The sequence below is a fragment of the Gymnoscopelus braueri genome (assembly GCF_963280865.1).
Source record: "Gymnoscopelus braueri genome assembly, chromosome: 18".
Lineage (NCBI taxonomy): Eukaryota > Metazoa > Chordata > Actinopteri > Myctophiformes > Myctophidae > Gymnoscopelus > Gymnoscopelus braueri.
In genome coordinates, this window is record NC_137618.1 from 4027033 (window position 1) to 4041139 (window position 14107).

At 39.1% G+C, this 14107-nt stretch overlaps 1 protein-coding gene across 1 annotated transcript; it reads right to left on the reverse strand.

Annotated features, from left to right (window-relative positions):
- Nucleotides 1–5556: 5556 nt before the first annotated feature.
- On the reverse strand, nucleotides 5557–11158 carry LOC308073494 (uncharacterized protein). The gene is made up of 3 exons (XM_080412424.1): nucleotides 11062–11158; nucleotides 8723–8837; nucleotides 5557–8105 (listed from the first exon to the last, which is right to left on the reverse strand). Exon 3 carries the CDS (start codon nucleotides 8008–8010, stop codon nucleotides 6226–6228), a length of 1785 nt encoding a protein of 594 aa, XP_080268550.1. The 5' UTR covers nucleotides 8011–8105; nucleotides 8723–8837; nucleotides 11062–11158; the 3' UTR covers nucleotides 5557–6225.
- Nucleotides 11159–14107: the final 2949 nt, after the last annotated feature.

The following is a 14107-nucleotide window of genomic DNA, read 5'->3' on the forward strand; positions in this document are numbered from 1 at the left end:
AACCTTTCTAGTGGTTTTCAGTCATGGCTGCCAGTTCCCACCTGATGTTGTGAGGGAGTTCTGACTGCTCCACACCGTACTGAATAACTACTAGCTTGCATAATGTCTTCAGTGTTGGACTTAAATCTAAGATGTACAGACCATCAGAGAGAGTGTAGTCTACTTGTGTTTTCCGATCTCCAAAGAGTATGATACGATCTCCCACCATGCAACAGCACATAATCGTCCGAGAAGGGCCGTTTCCCTTGAGTTCAACCTTATTCCAGGTGAAGGTCACTGGGCTGAATTTCCACATATCATTTAAGTATTTGTGGCTGTAGCCACCATATATGTACAGCTCTCCATTGTAGGCAAAGGCTGAATGACCCCAGCGTCCTTCTGGGAGATGCTGTGCAGGAGGTGTGTTCAGCCAGTTGTTGGTCTCTGTGTCAAACACTCTGATGTTGTAGACACTGCCCCCAAATACAAACATCTTTGTCCCGATGATGGTGGCAGAGTGACTATATGAAACAGGTAGTGGAGTTCCTCTGGTGTTAATTAAAGCCCAGACCATTGTGGTGGTGTCCAACTTGTACATCTCATTAGTGCATCCAGTCCGGTCCTTGAAACCTCCATAGATATACATGACCTTCTCCAAGACACAGGCTGTGTGGTAGCGCCTCGCCTCTGGAACGGTTCCAGAAATCTCTGGCTTGAACCATCTGTGGGAGTCGACATCAAATCCATAGAGCAGGTTGCAGTAAGGAGATCCCCCCCAGATGTAGATGCACTCTGCTATAAGTACAGCTGTGTGGCCCGCGCGCCTGGAGGGAACATCAGGGGGACCTTCTCCTCTTCGATTTGTCCATGGGGGAAACTTCCTCCAGCGTAGAGACACTGTGTTAAAGATGTGGACTTCCATCTGACCACTGTTCTTCTTAAAAGAGTTTCCTTCAAATGAGTACACCTTGTGTCCAACTACCACAGCAGCTGGGCTGTCATTATCATGTCCTTTCAGATGTATCGTCCAGTGAAACATTTCACACACCAGCAGCACTGTGAATCAGTGCAACTAATTAACAGAAAGGTTGTTACAAGGCAGGGCAATTTATTTCCAGAAGTTGCTGAATGTTTTTTTTTGTTATAAACTACAATAACGACATTTAAAAGGACAATTACATCTGATGTCATAATGATGTTGTGATATCATTGCGTGATAACATCATTATATTGGAATAGCTAATCCAGTTACTCAACCTGAATGTCTATTTCAGCTAAATCTATGATATCAGTAATCCATATTTGGGCATATTGTGATAAAGACACACTCTGTGTGAATGAATGACTCCTCTGATTTAGGATATTAATCTCTTTATGGGTACAGAACCATAATTAAAAGGTTGAGTGCTATATTAAACATAATGGCAGTCAGTGATGACAAAGTATGAAGATATGACTTAACTGGTAGGCCTACAATCAAAGTGACTTCATGACTATGTTTTTTAACCACTTAAAATAATAATAAGTAGAGACAAAACACAACAGAAATAGTTTAAAGTATTTAATGTATTTATGTATTATTGGTACCTTTACTGTAAGCAACACCATCAATATATTTGGTATCATGTCATATCCTTTAGTTATTTTATTGTTATACGTATTGTTGTAATTATCATCATTATATATTTAACAATATTAAGGTTATATTTGAAGATTATATGTATAGGTTAATTATAGTTATTTGTGATAATTATGTTAAGGTAACTATTAAAATACCAGTAAAGTTTGTTTTATTATTGACAGATATTATATTATTGATGTTATAATGGTTATCATTACTACTACTGTTAAGTAAATTAAACATTTTCCAGGGTGCAGCAAAAAACCCACATCCTATTTCAGCCAATTTAGGAGTGCATGGGGAAAAATCTTGCACCGACCCCTTTGTTAAAAAAGGCGATCAAGCAAGCTCCTGGTAAATATATGAAACAAAGTGTTAAATGTAACATTCTGAAAAATAGATAGAAATTGTAACTATATTGAGTAATTGAATTATGTCAAAGTGTATATTGTAGATATTTTAATGTCATTGTACTGTAATTGGTGTGTTCAAATACAGCAATTTGTTGTAAGGTGACATGTTTGTGAGCAAGTATATTGGTTGTTTTTGTTATTTTCAATGTTCAATAAAATGCAAATTTTCCTCCCTGGAGACAATTGTATTTACATGGCAAGAACACTTTGGTAGAAGTTTGGGTTGTGTAGTTATCTTGCCATGTCAAAGGTTGACAAAAGTCTAAAATAATTGCTCCATTGATTAGAAATTGCTCCTCATTGAATTACGTTGTATGGTGAAACAGCTCTCAAAGTTACTATTTTTGCACATAAACAAACAAAGGTGATTCAGACAATATAGAACATCACCAAACACAGTACTGTTTATTTTTCCAATACAAATGTCAGCTTCCTGTTGATTTTACTATTTGTAGATACGGATCTGGATTTGCTGATCCAGTCCAGGTTGCAAAAGCAACAGGAAGTTAACATTTGTATTAAAAAAACAAACTGTACAGGGTTTGGTGATGTTCTATATTGTATGAATCAACTTTGTCTGTGTTGGTTTATGTGCTAAAAGACTGACTTTCCGAGCTGTTTTACCGTACAATGTAAGTCAATGAGAAGCATATTTTGAAGTACCAATTTCTAATCAATGGACAAATTATTTTCAATTTCTTGTCCACCTATTGGAGTTACATCATGGCCAGGTAACTACACAAACCAAACCTCTACCAAAGTGGTCTTGCCCTTTAAGTTGATTATTATGATAATTTCTTTCACAACTGATTAACTAACTTAGTCCAAATATGTGTAACAGCATTACAGCCCTAAAAACAAATGGTGAGGTAAAACATAGTCAACATGCAAATATAAGCTAGTGGGTCATGAAAAGGCAGTATACAATCCCAAAGGGTTTGTTGTGCATTTGTTACAGATGATTATTTTATGTGTGAGTTTGTTATTAAAATCAGGGATGGCCAATATTGTGGGTGCTTATAGAAATGGTATACTACAGGTTCACGAGCCACAACATAAATGGAATGCAATTAACTTATTAAATATGACAACTATTTACAAAGAACATTCCTGAAAAGTAGAAAAGGGTTAAAGGCAAAAAAAATAAGACATCTGTCAGCGCTGTAGAATTAGTCAACAGCTTCTGAAAAACAGGGAAACAAGTGTTAAGGACATATTTTCGCCGCTTCCTTATCCATTATCCCTAAACTTCTTTTAAATGTTTTACTATTTTAAAATCATTTTCAAATAGCTCAACTAGCCGATCTACATTGACACGTTGTGAGCTTGTAGATTGGCTATTTGAAAATGTTTTTAAAAATAGTTTTTTAAAAAAAAGGCAAATAAGTTTAAGGATAATGAGAAAGGCACCGGCAAAAATAGGTCCCCTGGTGTTCTTTTCAAACAAATACTTCATAATCAATATGAATGAAAAAACATCATTTAAAAAGCAAGAAGAAAAATGCATTGTTGTTCCTTACCATTTACCCCTGAAATGCAAAAAAGTGTTAAGTGTTAAACATGTTTTGAAGTCGGGTATGTTAGAATGCGTTTGCTGTTTGTTCTCGGGTGTGGCATGAGTGCACCAGAGAATGAGTATGTGTAACTCTAATAGCCCATGTAGTTCCTACATTCTCTGGTGTCCACTAATTGGGCAGCTGATTCACAGATTCCAGTGATATGTCCAATGACAGGGTTGGTGATTAACAGCTTCCATTGTTTGCGTCCAAGCATAGCAATTGTCCTCCATAGTTTCCAATGTTTGCGATCAGTTTGTGCTTGTGGGGCAGATGAGATGGATTGAAGTCTCGCAGATCAGAATGCGTTTGCTGTTTGTTCTCGGGTGTGGCATGAGTGGCACCAGAGAATGAGTACGTGTAACTCTAATAGCCCATGTAGTTCCTACATTCTCTGGTGTCCACTAATTGGGCAGCTGATTCACAGATCACACAATGACAGGGTTGGTGACCAAGACGTTCCATTGATCGCAATCCGTTTGTTCTTGAGTGCAGCAGATGTGATGTATTAGAATAGGGCAAGTCAGAATGCGTTAGGTGGGAAAGAGCACGATGTCCTTGAAACTAAGGTCTACATGGTTCCAGTGTTTGCGAGCTTGTCCTGCAAGCTATGCACTAGTCCTGATCAGAGGATAATACGCAATATACAGGATCATGGTAGCTGTAGTAAGTACGTAGTACTCCAGACTGTAGACATTGCTGTGGTCTTGAGATGTAAATGTGATCCAACGGCGTGGCCTTGTCAGTTTTTACAAAGATCTTGTATGGGGGTCCATGGCCTCAAAACACGTGCAGGTCTACGGCCAAATACATATACATTTTGGGGTCCTTGACATAAAAGTGACAACAGTTATAGAGTGTTTGTTCAGGGGGTTCCCTGTCTCTGCTGCATTATAATGAACTCAAATTACAGTTTAAGGCCAGGATACCAAGTTTATCCAATCAGGGTGTGAGAACTTTTTTTAATTGAATGGAGCAACATATAAACGGTCTGTGGCTCACACACAAAAGCCTGAGCACAGGTCAACCACTTAAACTCTCTTGATATTAGTACGCTGTACTTGGACCGCTTTTTTCCCCAGCTACAACGAATGTCCTCACCATAAACAGCCAATCTACAGGCTCAACGACACATTGTGAGCTTGTAGATCAGCACTTTCTTGTTTTGTTAAAGACGGGGTGCCGTGATTTTCAGTGATCCCCCCCCCCCCCTAAAACATAATCATCAGGTATTATGGTTATACTAGGAGGAAGATTTTTTTTCAAAAAAAGTGTACAGAAATTGTTAAAATTATGTTTTTATGTGGACACGCCTCCAGTTCATTAAGTATACCTGGTTCTCACCTTAGCACCTCCTCCACCACCTTAGCACCACCCACCTGTCCTGGTCCCTCCTCCTCCTCATGCCCACACCTGTTGTGTTATGATAATGAGGGGGAGGGTATGTTTTTACTATGTCACTAAAGCGCTGTTTCTCTATTGGCACGTTTGACCCTCAAGGTTTCAGCCTCCAGGAAGAAACTCCAAATAGTCAGAGAAGACATAAAACACCATAAAAACACCACCAGGGGGCTTAATGAAGTTCTATCAACCTCATAGACACATGAAAAAGTGCAAAACCACGGCACCACCTCTTTAATATACCCCCAGATATGGAATGCTGCGGTTAAAATGACCCCAGAAGTGAAATACCCTTTTAAAACTTACTCCAAGTTATACTCCTGGCATCATCTTTTTGGTGTAAATGTTAATGTTATAGTAGTGATAATACAGCCCAACAGTATTGTGTGAATGGGAAAATGCGTCGCCTCCTGCAAAAACACCTACAAGGCTAAACAACTTATGCCATGTTCACGTCTGGATTTAGCCTTTTATTCTGCTTCACGACTCTATACTGCTGCCGCAGCATTTTGTCTTTACATGCCAGAAGTTCTGATGGTTCTATGCTGATGTTATGAAAACAAACCATCAGGCCAATGAGCACCAACACAACTTTATTAGTCCATAATAATATGGGAAAAATCAGTTCAGTTACAATTTCAGGAAATACATGTTAACATGATAAAAAAAAATATGTGATACATAAACACAGTATGGTGTACATCAAAAATAGCAGAATATATAATGCATATACACAGTGTTTAAATAAGCCATGTACAAAAATTGTGACTGGGTATCGTTTTTATTTTAACCTAAATAACATTTAGTAATTTGTGTTTATCTGTTGAACTTGGGTCAGTGGTCAGTGACTGTAGCTTTGAACTTTTGAGTGTGGATGGGTCATTGCCATGGTGTGTTCTATAAAGGGTCGTTCCATCGCTTGAGAATGCTTCCTTTTGAATGACATATTTATGCCCTGTTAGCCTGTCTTGTAAACGCTGCTTGTACGCCTGTACGATAGCCTGCACTGTGCAGAAAAACAAACACAAGGTCACTGTATAATCAATAGCATGCACTTTGCAGAATAACAAGTCACTGTAAAATCAAAGTATCCCACAATCAAATCCGTAAACTTTATTTCCCGATATAGCTGCACTACAGAACAAACAAAGAAACACGTTCACAGTATCCATTGTATCCTTGTGTGAATCCTCATGTTTCTTCAGATTGGTATTTTGACTAAAGTTGTTGTCACAAACTTTAAAGCTCATGGGTTTTACCCCTCTGTATGGATCCTCATGTGCTGCGTCAGGCTACCTGTTTGACTAAAGCACTTGCCACAAACCTTACAGCTAAAGGGCTTTTCCCCTGTATGAACCCTCATGTGCTGCTTCAGATTAGCCATTTGTCTAAAGCTGTTGCCACAAACTGTACAGCTGAAAGGTTTTTCCCCTGTATGCATATTCATGTGGTTATTCAGAGTGGTTCTGTGACTAAAGCGGTTGCCACAAACAGTACAGCTAAAGGGCTTTTCACCCGTATGGATTTTCATATGGGCCTTCATATTTTCATTTAGACTAAAGCTTTGGTCACAAATTGTACATATAAAGGGCTTTTCCCCTGTATGAATCTTCATGTGCTTCTTCAGACTGCTGCTTTGACTAAAGCTGTTGCCACAATCTGTACAGCGAAATGGCTTTTCCCCTGTATGGGTACGCATGTGCTTCTGCAAATTTTCACTTTGACTAAAGTGGTTGCCACAAACTGTACAGCTAAAGGGTTTTTCTCCCGTATGAATCTTCATGTGCTTCTTCAGAGTGGTACTTAAACTAAAGCTGCTGTCACAAAGTGTACAGCTAAAGGGCTTTTCCCCTGTATGAATGTTCATGTGCTGCTTCAAAACACATTTACGACTAAAGCTGCTGCCACAAAGTGTACACATAAAGGACCTTTCCCCTGTATGAATCCTCATGTGCTGATACAGACCACCCTTTTGACTAAAGCTGCTGTCACAAACTGTACAGCCAAAGGACTTCTCCCCTGTATGAATCCTCATGTGCTGCTTCAGAATATATTTTCGACTAAAGCTGTTACCACACTCTGTACAGCTAAAGGGTTTTTCTCCCGTATGAATCTTCATGTGCTTCTTCAGAGTGGTACTGTGACTAAAGCTGTTACCACACTCTGTACAGCTAAAGGGTTTTTCCCCTGTATGAACCCTCATGTGCTGCTTCAGAGTGGTACTTAAACTAAAGCTGCTGTCACAAAGTGTACAGCTAAAGGGCTTTTCCCCTGTATGAATGTTCATGTGCTGCTTCAAAACACATTTACGACTAAAGCTGCTGCCACAAAGTGTACACATAAAGGACCTTTCCCCTGTATGAATCCTCATGTGCTGATACAGACCACCCTTTTGACTAAAGCTGCTGTCACAAACTGTACAGCCAAAGGACTTCTCCCCTGTATGAATCCTCATGTGCTGCTTCAGAATATATTTTTGACTAAAGCTGTTACCACACTCTGTACAGCTAAAGGGTTTTTCTCCCATATGAATCTTCATGTGCTTCTTCAGAGTGGTACTTTGACTAAAGCTGTTACCACACTCTGTACAGCTAAAGGGTTTTTCCCCTGTATGAACCCTCATGTGCTGCTTCAGATGACTATGTTGACTATTTTCCCCTCTAGGAGTCTTCATGGATGGAATTTGCTTTGATGATTTCACCCTGTGGGACAGCTTCTTGCTCATAGACAGTCCTTGTCCTTCCAGGTTTTGTGTCTTGTGTGATTGCAGGGCTTCCCTGGTCTCCTCACACTCAACACTGTCTTCAGTATCAGATTCAGAACAGTGTGAAGAGAGGAGCTGAGCATCACTAGTTGGTTGTGATGCATCACTGTCCTCAACACCAGCTTGTATTTGTTTGTGTGCAGATGAACTGCTGGCTGAAGGGTCTGTTTCTCCGTTTTCAACATCTTCACTTTTGACTGTTAGTAATGTCAACATTGTCCCATCAGCCTCTAATGGGACAGCCGCTTTGTGTTTGGAATAGCTCCTCCTGTTCATCTTGAATCTGTGGAGGTTTTGGTTATTTTTGGATCAGTCTGTGGCCCCCTCCTTCTGTTCAGGTGAGGACTCCTCCTTACAAAGAGGAACACAGTCTAGGAGGATGAAAATAACATGATAGTTAGGAAACTCATTGAGGTAGAACCCAATGTATTCCAACAATGTTAACCATATTTATTTGGAAGCATGGCGAGCGCACAAAACCTCTTGAATACATACAGGCCTGAATGGCCATCATATTTGGGTGCTTGTCCTAAGTAGACATGCTGAGTGCATCTAAAATGAATGAATCCAAGGCACCGTAGAGCTTAGTGCCCTAAGCACCCAATGGTAGTGATGTGCCGAGTCGGATGTCAGGTCAGCTGTTGTCCAGGCATATAGAAATCCACAAATCCATGAATGTGCCCATATATGGTGATCTCTGTTGTTATCAATATGACATCATAGATTCAATCAAGTACTACAATATTGGGACACTTACTCTGACAAACGGATACAACAGACACTGACAATGGGTACTGACTGCAAAACCAGAAAGGCTTGCATTCCCAACAAACATCGTTCCCAAAGGGCATATTGCTTCCTTTTGAATGTATACGATCAACATCTGTCTTTTGACACGGACACACTGGAGCAATCGCATGTTTGATCACTGCAATCAATGCATTAACATCTAAACATATGCAAGCGTTAGGATCATCATCGCTCTCACCTTTGGTGTATCTTGTGCACGGCATACAATGGCTCTCTTCCTCTATAACCAGTTTCATATCCCGGGGAGGTGAAGGCTTTGAGGACACAGCTTAAACACCTGGTGCTGCCTCCACCTTTCAAAAAACGACAGTTGGCGTTTTTCATTGAATAACAATTGCTCCATAAATAAATGTAATTGTTGCATGTGTAGTGGTCCCCTCGATCGTCATGTTAATGAGGCTTTTGAGTTATTTTAAATACATTTAACTTAAAGGTAGGGTAAGTGATTTGCAATTATTCAAATAATTGCAAAATGGGTCTATGTTCTGATAGTGCTCGTTACTATAGAGTGTCCTGTCCATATAAGGAGTCTCCATGTCTCTCCAGCTCTTTATAAAACAGAAAAAGCATTTTCGTTTCAGTTTCAGTTTCATTTCCAATTTTATCCAATCAGGATAGAGAACTCAATCAGGATATAGATTAAACAAGTGAAATTGGAAGTGATGACACTAAGAAATGAGCAGGCAAAATTAGAACTGGAACACTATAAAAATGAAGCTTAAAAATGGGTACTTTCTCCTGATTGGCTGAGATTTTGACACCTACCGAAAAATGTATTTTCTGTTTATTAAAGAGCTGGAGAGACGGGGAGACTCCTGTTACTGAACAAACACTCTATAGCAATGATTACTATCAGAATATAGTGCTTTAACCTTTAAAAAAAAACTTTTTGTTTTAACCCAAAAATATCACTTACCCTACCTTTAACTCTGATTAACTCAGTTTTAATTAGCTCTTTTATAATAATAAATGCAAAAGCAGTTTTTAAAGTCACAATATTATCAATTGACCTGTTCATGCAGTTTTTAACCCAACGTATATTAAATGAGCCTCTCTTAGCTTCAATTTACCACTTAGGACGTGTAACCAAATGGACCCTCTATCTAATAGAAAACAATGAAATGAATTCACACCACAAAGTATTTAGAACTAGAAAAATTGCTCCTCGGAGCACAGGTCTCCGCCAGGTCAGGTAGGTTAGTGTGGGCCAGCAATGTTCGGAATTCGCCAGTCAGGCTGGAATGTGAATAATCAGGCGGATGGGACGGAGTCGTCTTGATCACTTAACTAAAGAGATCATTTGTACTGATTTATGTGATGTTTGGACAAGATGTGTAGGAGTAATTTAAAAAAAAACGTTTTGCAAAAATATTCCTCCTGGTGGCGCTATAATAGGGCAATGTTAAAAGGGTGGCATATGTGGCCTCAACGTAGTGCAAATGTGCGTGCAAAGTTTCATCGCAATCGGACGCTGCGTTCATGATTTGCAACATTTTGTTCAAAACGGGGCACTCCAGCAAACTTCAGATGTCAATCGTAGCCAATCAGGATGGAATATATAGAAATATAACAGATCCCTCATAATCACATGACTATAGAGATAATGTCTACCGATTAGCGTGAAATTTGGATAAAATCTGAAGGAAAATAGCAAAAAGAAATCGGCCTCCTGGTGGCGCTATAAAAGGCAGATGTGAAAAATGCAGGGCAAAGGTTTTTCCTTGGCCTCTAGGGAGTGCACATACAAAATGTTACACAGGTCGGTGCAGTTTTAGGTAAAAACACGAATCGGCCCGTTATAGCGCCACCATGAGGCTGATTTGAAAATGTCTTGAAACGTTTCTTCCTCTGCCCAGTGAGAATGTGCGTGCAAAACTTCACAGAAATTGCATGCTGTGATAATGATTTGAGGCATTGTGTTGAAAACGGACCAATCCTGCAGGCCTGGGGTGCGTTGTGGCCTCAAACAGCCATGGCCCCTTCACTCCTTGGTGAGCAAAAATAAAAGAGTGATACCTTAATGTTCCTTGTTACCAGTGGTGGAAAAAGTACTCAAATTCTTTACTTAAGTAAAAGTACCTATACTGCAATATAGAAATACTCCGTTACAAGTGAAAGTCCAGAATTAAAAATTTACTTGAATAAAAGTACAAAAGTATTGGCATCAAAATGTACTTAAAGTACCAAAAGTAAAAGTACAAAAATATTTGAAAATAGCAGATCTCAAGCTCAAGCTCACAATCAATCTCAAGCTCACAATCTCAAGCTCACAACGCGTCGCATCGCGACGCGTTGTGAGCTTGTAGATCTGCTATTTTCAAATAGCCTAGGTATAACATTGGGCTAAAGTGGTTAATGTAGGTTTCATAATATCATAATTTATATCTGAAAAGTAACTAGTAACTAAAGTTTTAAAATAATTGTAGTAGAGTAAAAGTACAATATTTGCCTCTGAGATGTAGTGGAGTAGAAGTAAAAGTATTGGAAATTGGAAATACTCAAGTAAAGTACAAATACCTCAAAATTGTACCGAAGTACAGTACTTAAGTAAATGTACTTAGTTACTTTCCACCACTGCTTGTTACTCCAACAGTCACCCACAGGTGCAGGTTTAGCAGCAGACTATGTAGTGCAGTCCAAACACAGTCTTCTCCTCCCACGTTGCCAGAGAACTATTGGTGAAGCCCTGGTTGCTGAAACTCTATTCAGATTGTTGTTTTTGTCCTCTTTGTGTCCTCCAGTAGAAAACAACAGACTGTCACCTTAACAGTCCAACTGTGTAAGTTAAACTGCGTCTAGAAAACGACCGTTCACGTTGCTATGAACTGACTCTAGGCTCACTTAGAAGTGTTTTAGTATGAGCCATTTAAAAGGCATACATCATAAATGTATTTTCAGAATAGATTTGTGTCTTTTAAAAAAACATAAAAGATTCACGATCTTATTTTGAAGGCAACCGGAAACCTTATTTCTGCTAGCTCGAAAAAACCGGATGTCCTATTTCTGCTCATGGAACGGAGCTCACTGTGAGCTGGTTAGCATTGGCGCTAGCTTTTAGCACAACACAAAACAACAGTTTCTGAATTTCGCGCAGATATTCCACTTGCTTTTCCAAACGTGCCGTTTGTCCTCTTATACTGACTGTTGTTTAAACACTCACGTAAGACACAAATTACACGCAGGTTTGTGCGTTGCAAACTGTTATGATATGATACACAATGTCTCTGAATTAATCCACTCGGTTACGTTACGTTCCCTCTTTTTCTTCATGTGTCCCACTCTCTCTCGTCCGGGCAGCAACACACTCTCCTAGCTACGTTCCCCCCCCCCCCCACAGGAATGTTAACCCCATAAATGCTGGTCAGAATAAACAGGAAAACATTACTTTTAAAGGAAACAAAACTCCGAATGAATTAGTCATGAGTTATACATTACGTTTTTAAACAAAAACACATACCCTTTTTAAGGCTTTTAACACTTTTTAAACAAACCATTCATTAAATGATTTAAATTAAGAGTATGTTTTGCCCCCTGTCCGTCCGTGTGTCCGTCAGTGTGTGTGTCATTCTGTCTGTGTACAGCTAATCTCCGGCGCTGTTGGCTTGATTGCAGCGAAACTGTGCACACACACTCCCTGGATGTCACAGCAGAACCTATGCCCCACATTTTTCACATGGGTCTTTCATAGCGCCACCAGGAGGCCGATTTGTGCAAAACATATTTGTTGGCAGTACTCCTACAGATTTTGTCCAAAAATCCCACAAATCGGTACACAGTATCTCTATAGTCATTGAACGAAATGTGCCTTTCAGATTTTTCATATCCCATCCTGATTGGCTAAAAATGGCTTCCAAAGTTTGCAGGAGTGCTCTGTTTTGAACAAAATGCCTCAAATCATGAACACAGCATGCAATTTTCGTGAAATTTTGCACGCATATTTCCACTATGCCGAGGAAGAAATGCCACTTGAAAATGTTCAAATCAGCCTCATGGTGGCGCTATAACAGGCCGATTCATGCTTTTACCTATAACTGCACCGATATGTGTAAAACTTTGTATGCGCACTCTCTAGTTTCACATCTGCCTTTTTAGCGCCACCAGGAGGCCGACTTTTGTAAAACACTTTAAAAAAAAATATATATCCGATTTTATCCAAATTTCACGCAAATCGGTACACATGTTCTCTATAGTCATGTGATCAAGACGGATGTGTTTGATTTTTCATATTCCATCCTGATTGGCTAAGACTGACATCTAAAGTTGCAGTAGTGGCTTGTTTTGAACAAAATGCCGCAAATCATGAACGCAGCGCCCGTTTACGATCAAACTTTGCACGCACATTCACACTATGTTGAGGAACAAATGCTACCCTTTTAACATTGGCCTGTTATAGCGCCACCAGCAGGTCTAATTTAGCAAAACAACAAAACACATTTCAAATCCTCAAATCATGAATGCTGTGTGCGATTGCCTTGCAAGACCTAAGAAGAAATGGTACCCTTTTTACATTGGCCTATTATAGCGCCACCAGGAGGCCACAATAACATACCTGACCTGGCGGAGACCTGTGCTCCGAGGAGCACTTTTTCTAGTTTTATAGCTGGGTTACACATGTATGCTAAAACTATACAACAAACAACTCCAAATATTTCAAATATTTGATTACAATAAATACAAATCATGAACCTGCAGATTTCTGTTCAACATTAGAGTTATGGGCCACAAAACACTAAGCCCTTTCATTGACTGATTTGATCCTCTACTATTGGCCCTCCCCTTTTATCACCAATACTCACTCAATCATCTACAAGCTCACAGCACATTGACACTGAATTGAAAATGCATCGACACTGCATTGTTTTCGTGACAAACACTCTATGGCAGTTATTACTATTGGATTTACATGGAAAGAACCTATATGCGTCATATATGTTTGTAATATAGGACCGCATATATGTTCGCATACATAAAATTGGCACCTTTCCTATATGTATATGTACATATATGTGTGCATATATGTGCATATATGTACATATATGTGCATATACATATAGGAAAGGTGCCAATTTTATGTATGTAACATATAGGTACATATGACCTGTATGTAACATATAGGTACATATATGACCTGTATGTACCTATATCTACATATATGCAAAGAAACATAATTATATGATACCTATATCACCTATAAAATAGGTGAAATAGGTGATAAGTTTGTACACATTAATCAAATCCAATAGAAACCCCAATGTAGAACTCTAACACTTTATTTAAACAAGTTATAATATGAAAACATGAAACATTATGGCTTTTAAAGTGTCAAACAGCTGGATAAAAAATAAAGATATAAAATTAAATTAAATTAAGCTCCGGGACACTCCTTTTCCCCTGCCAGGCTTTTGGAAATGCCAAAACCCTGAAGAATGACAACTCAAGTCGCTTTGGGAAGTACATGGACATCCAGTTTGACCACCAGGTTAAATTAAATTACTCCAGTTTGTAATTATACCAGTACAATTTCAACATGACTTCTGTTATGGCTGGGCCACCTACAGTATAT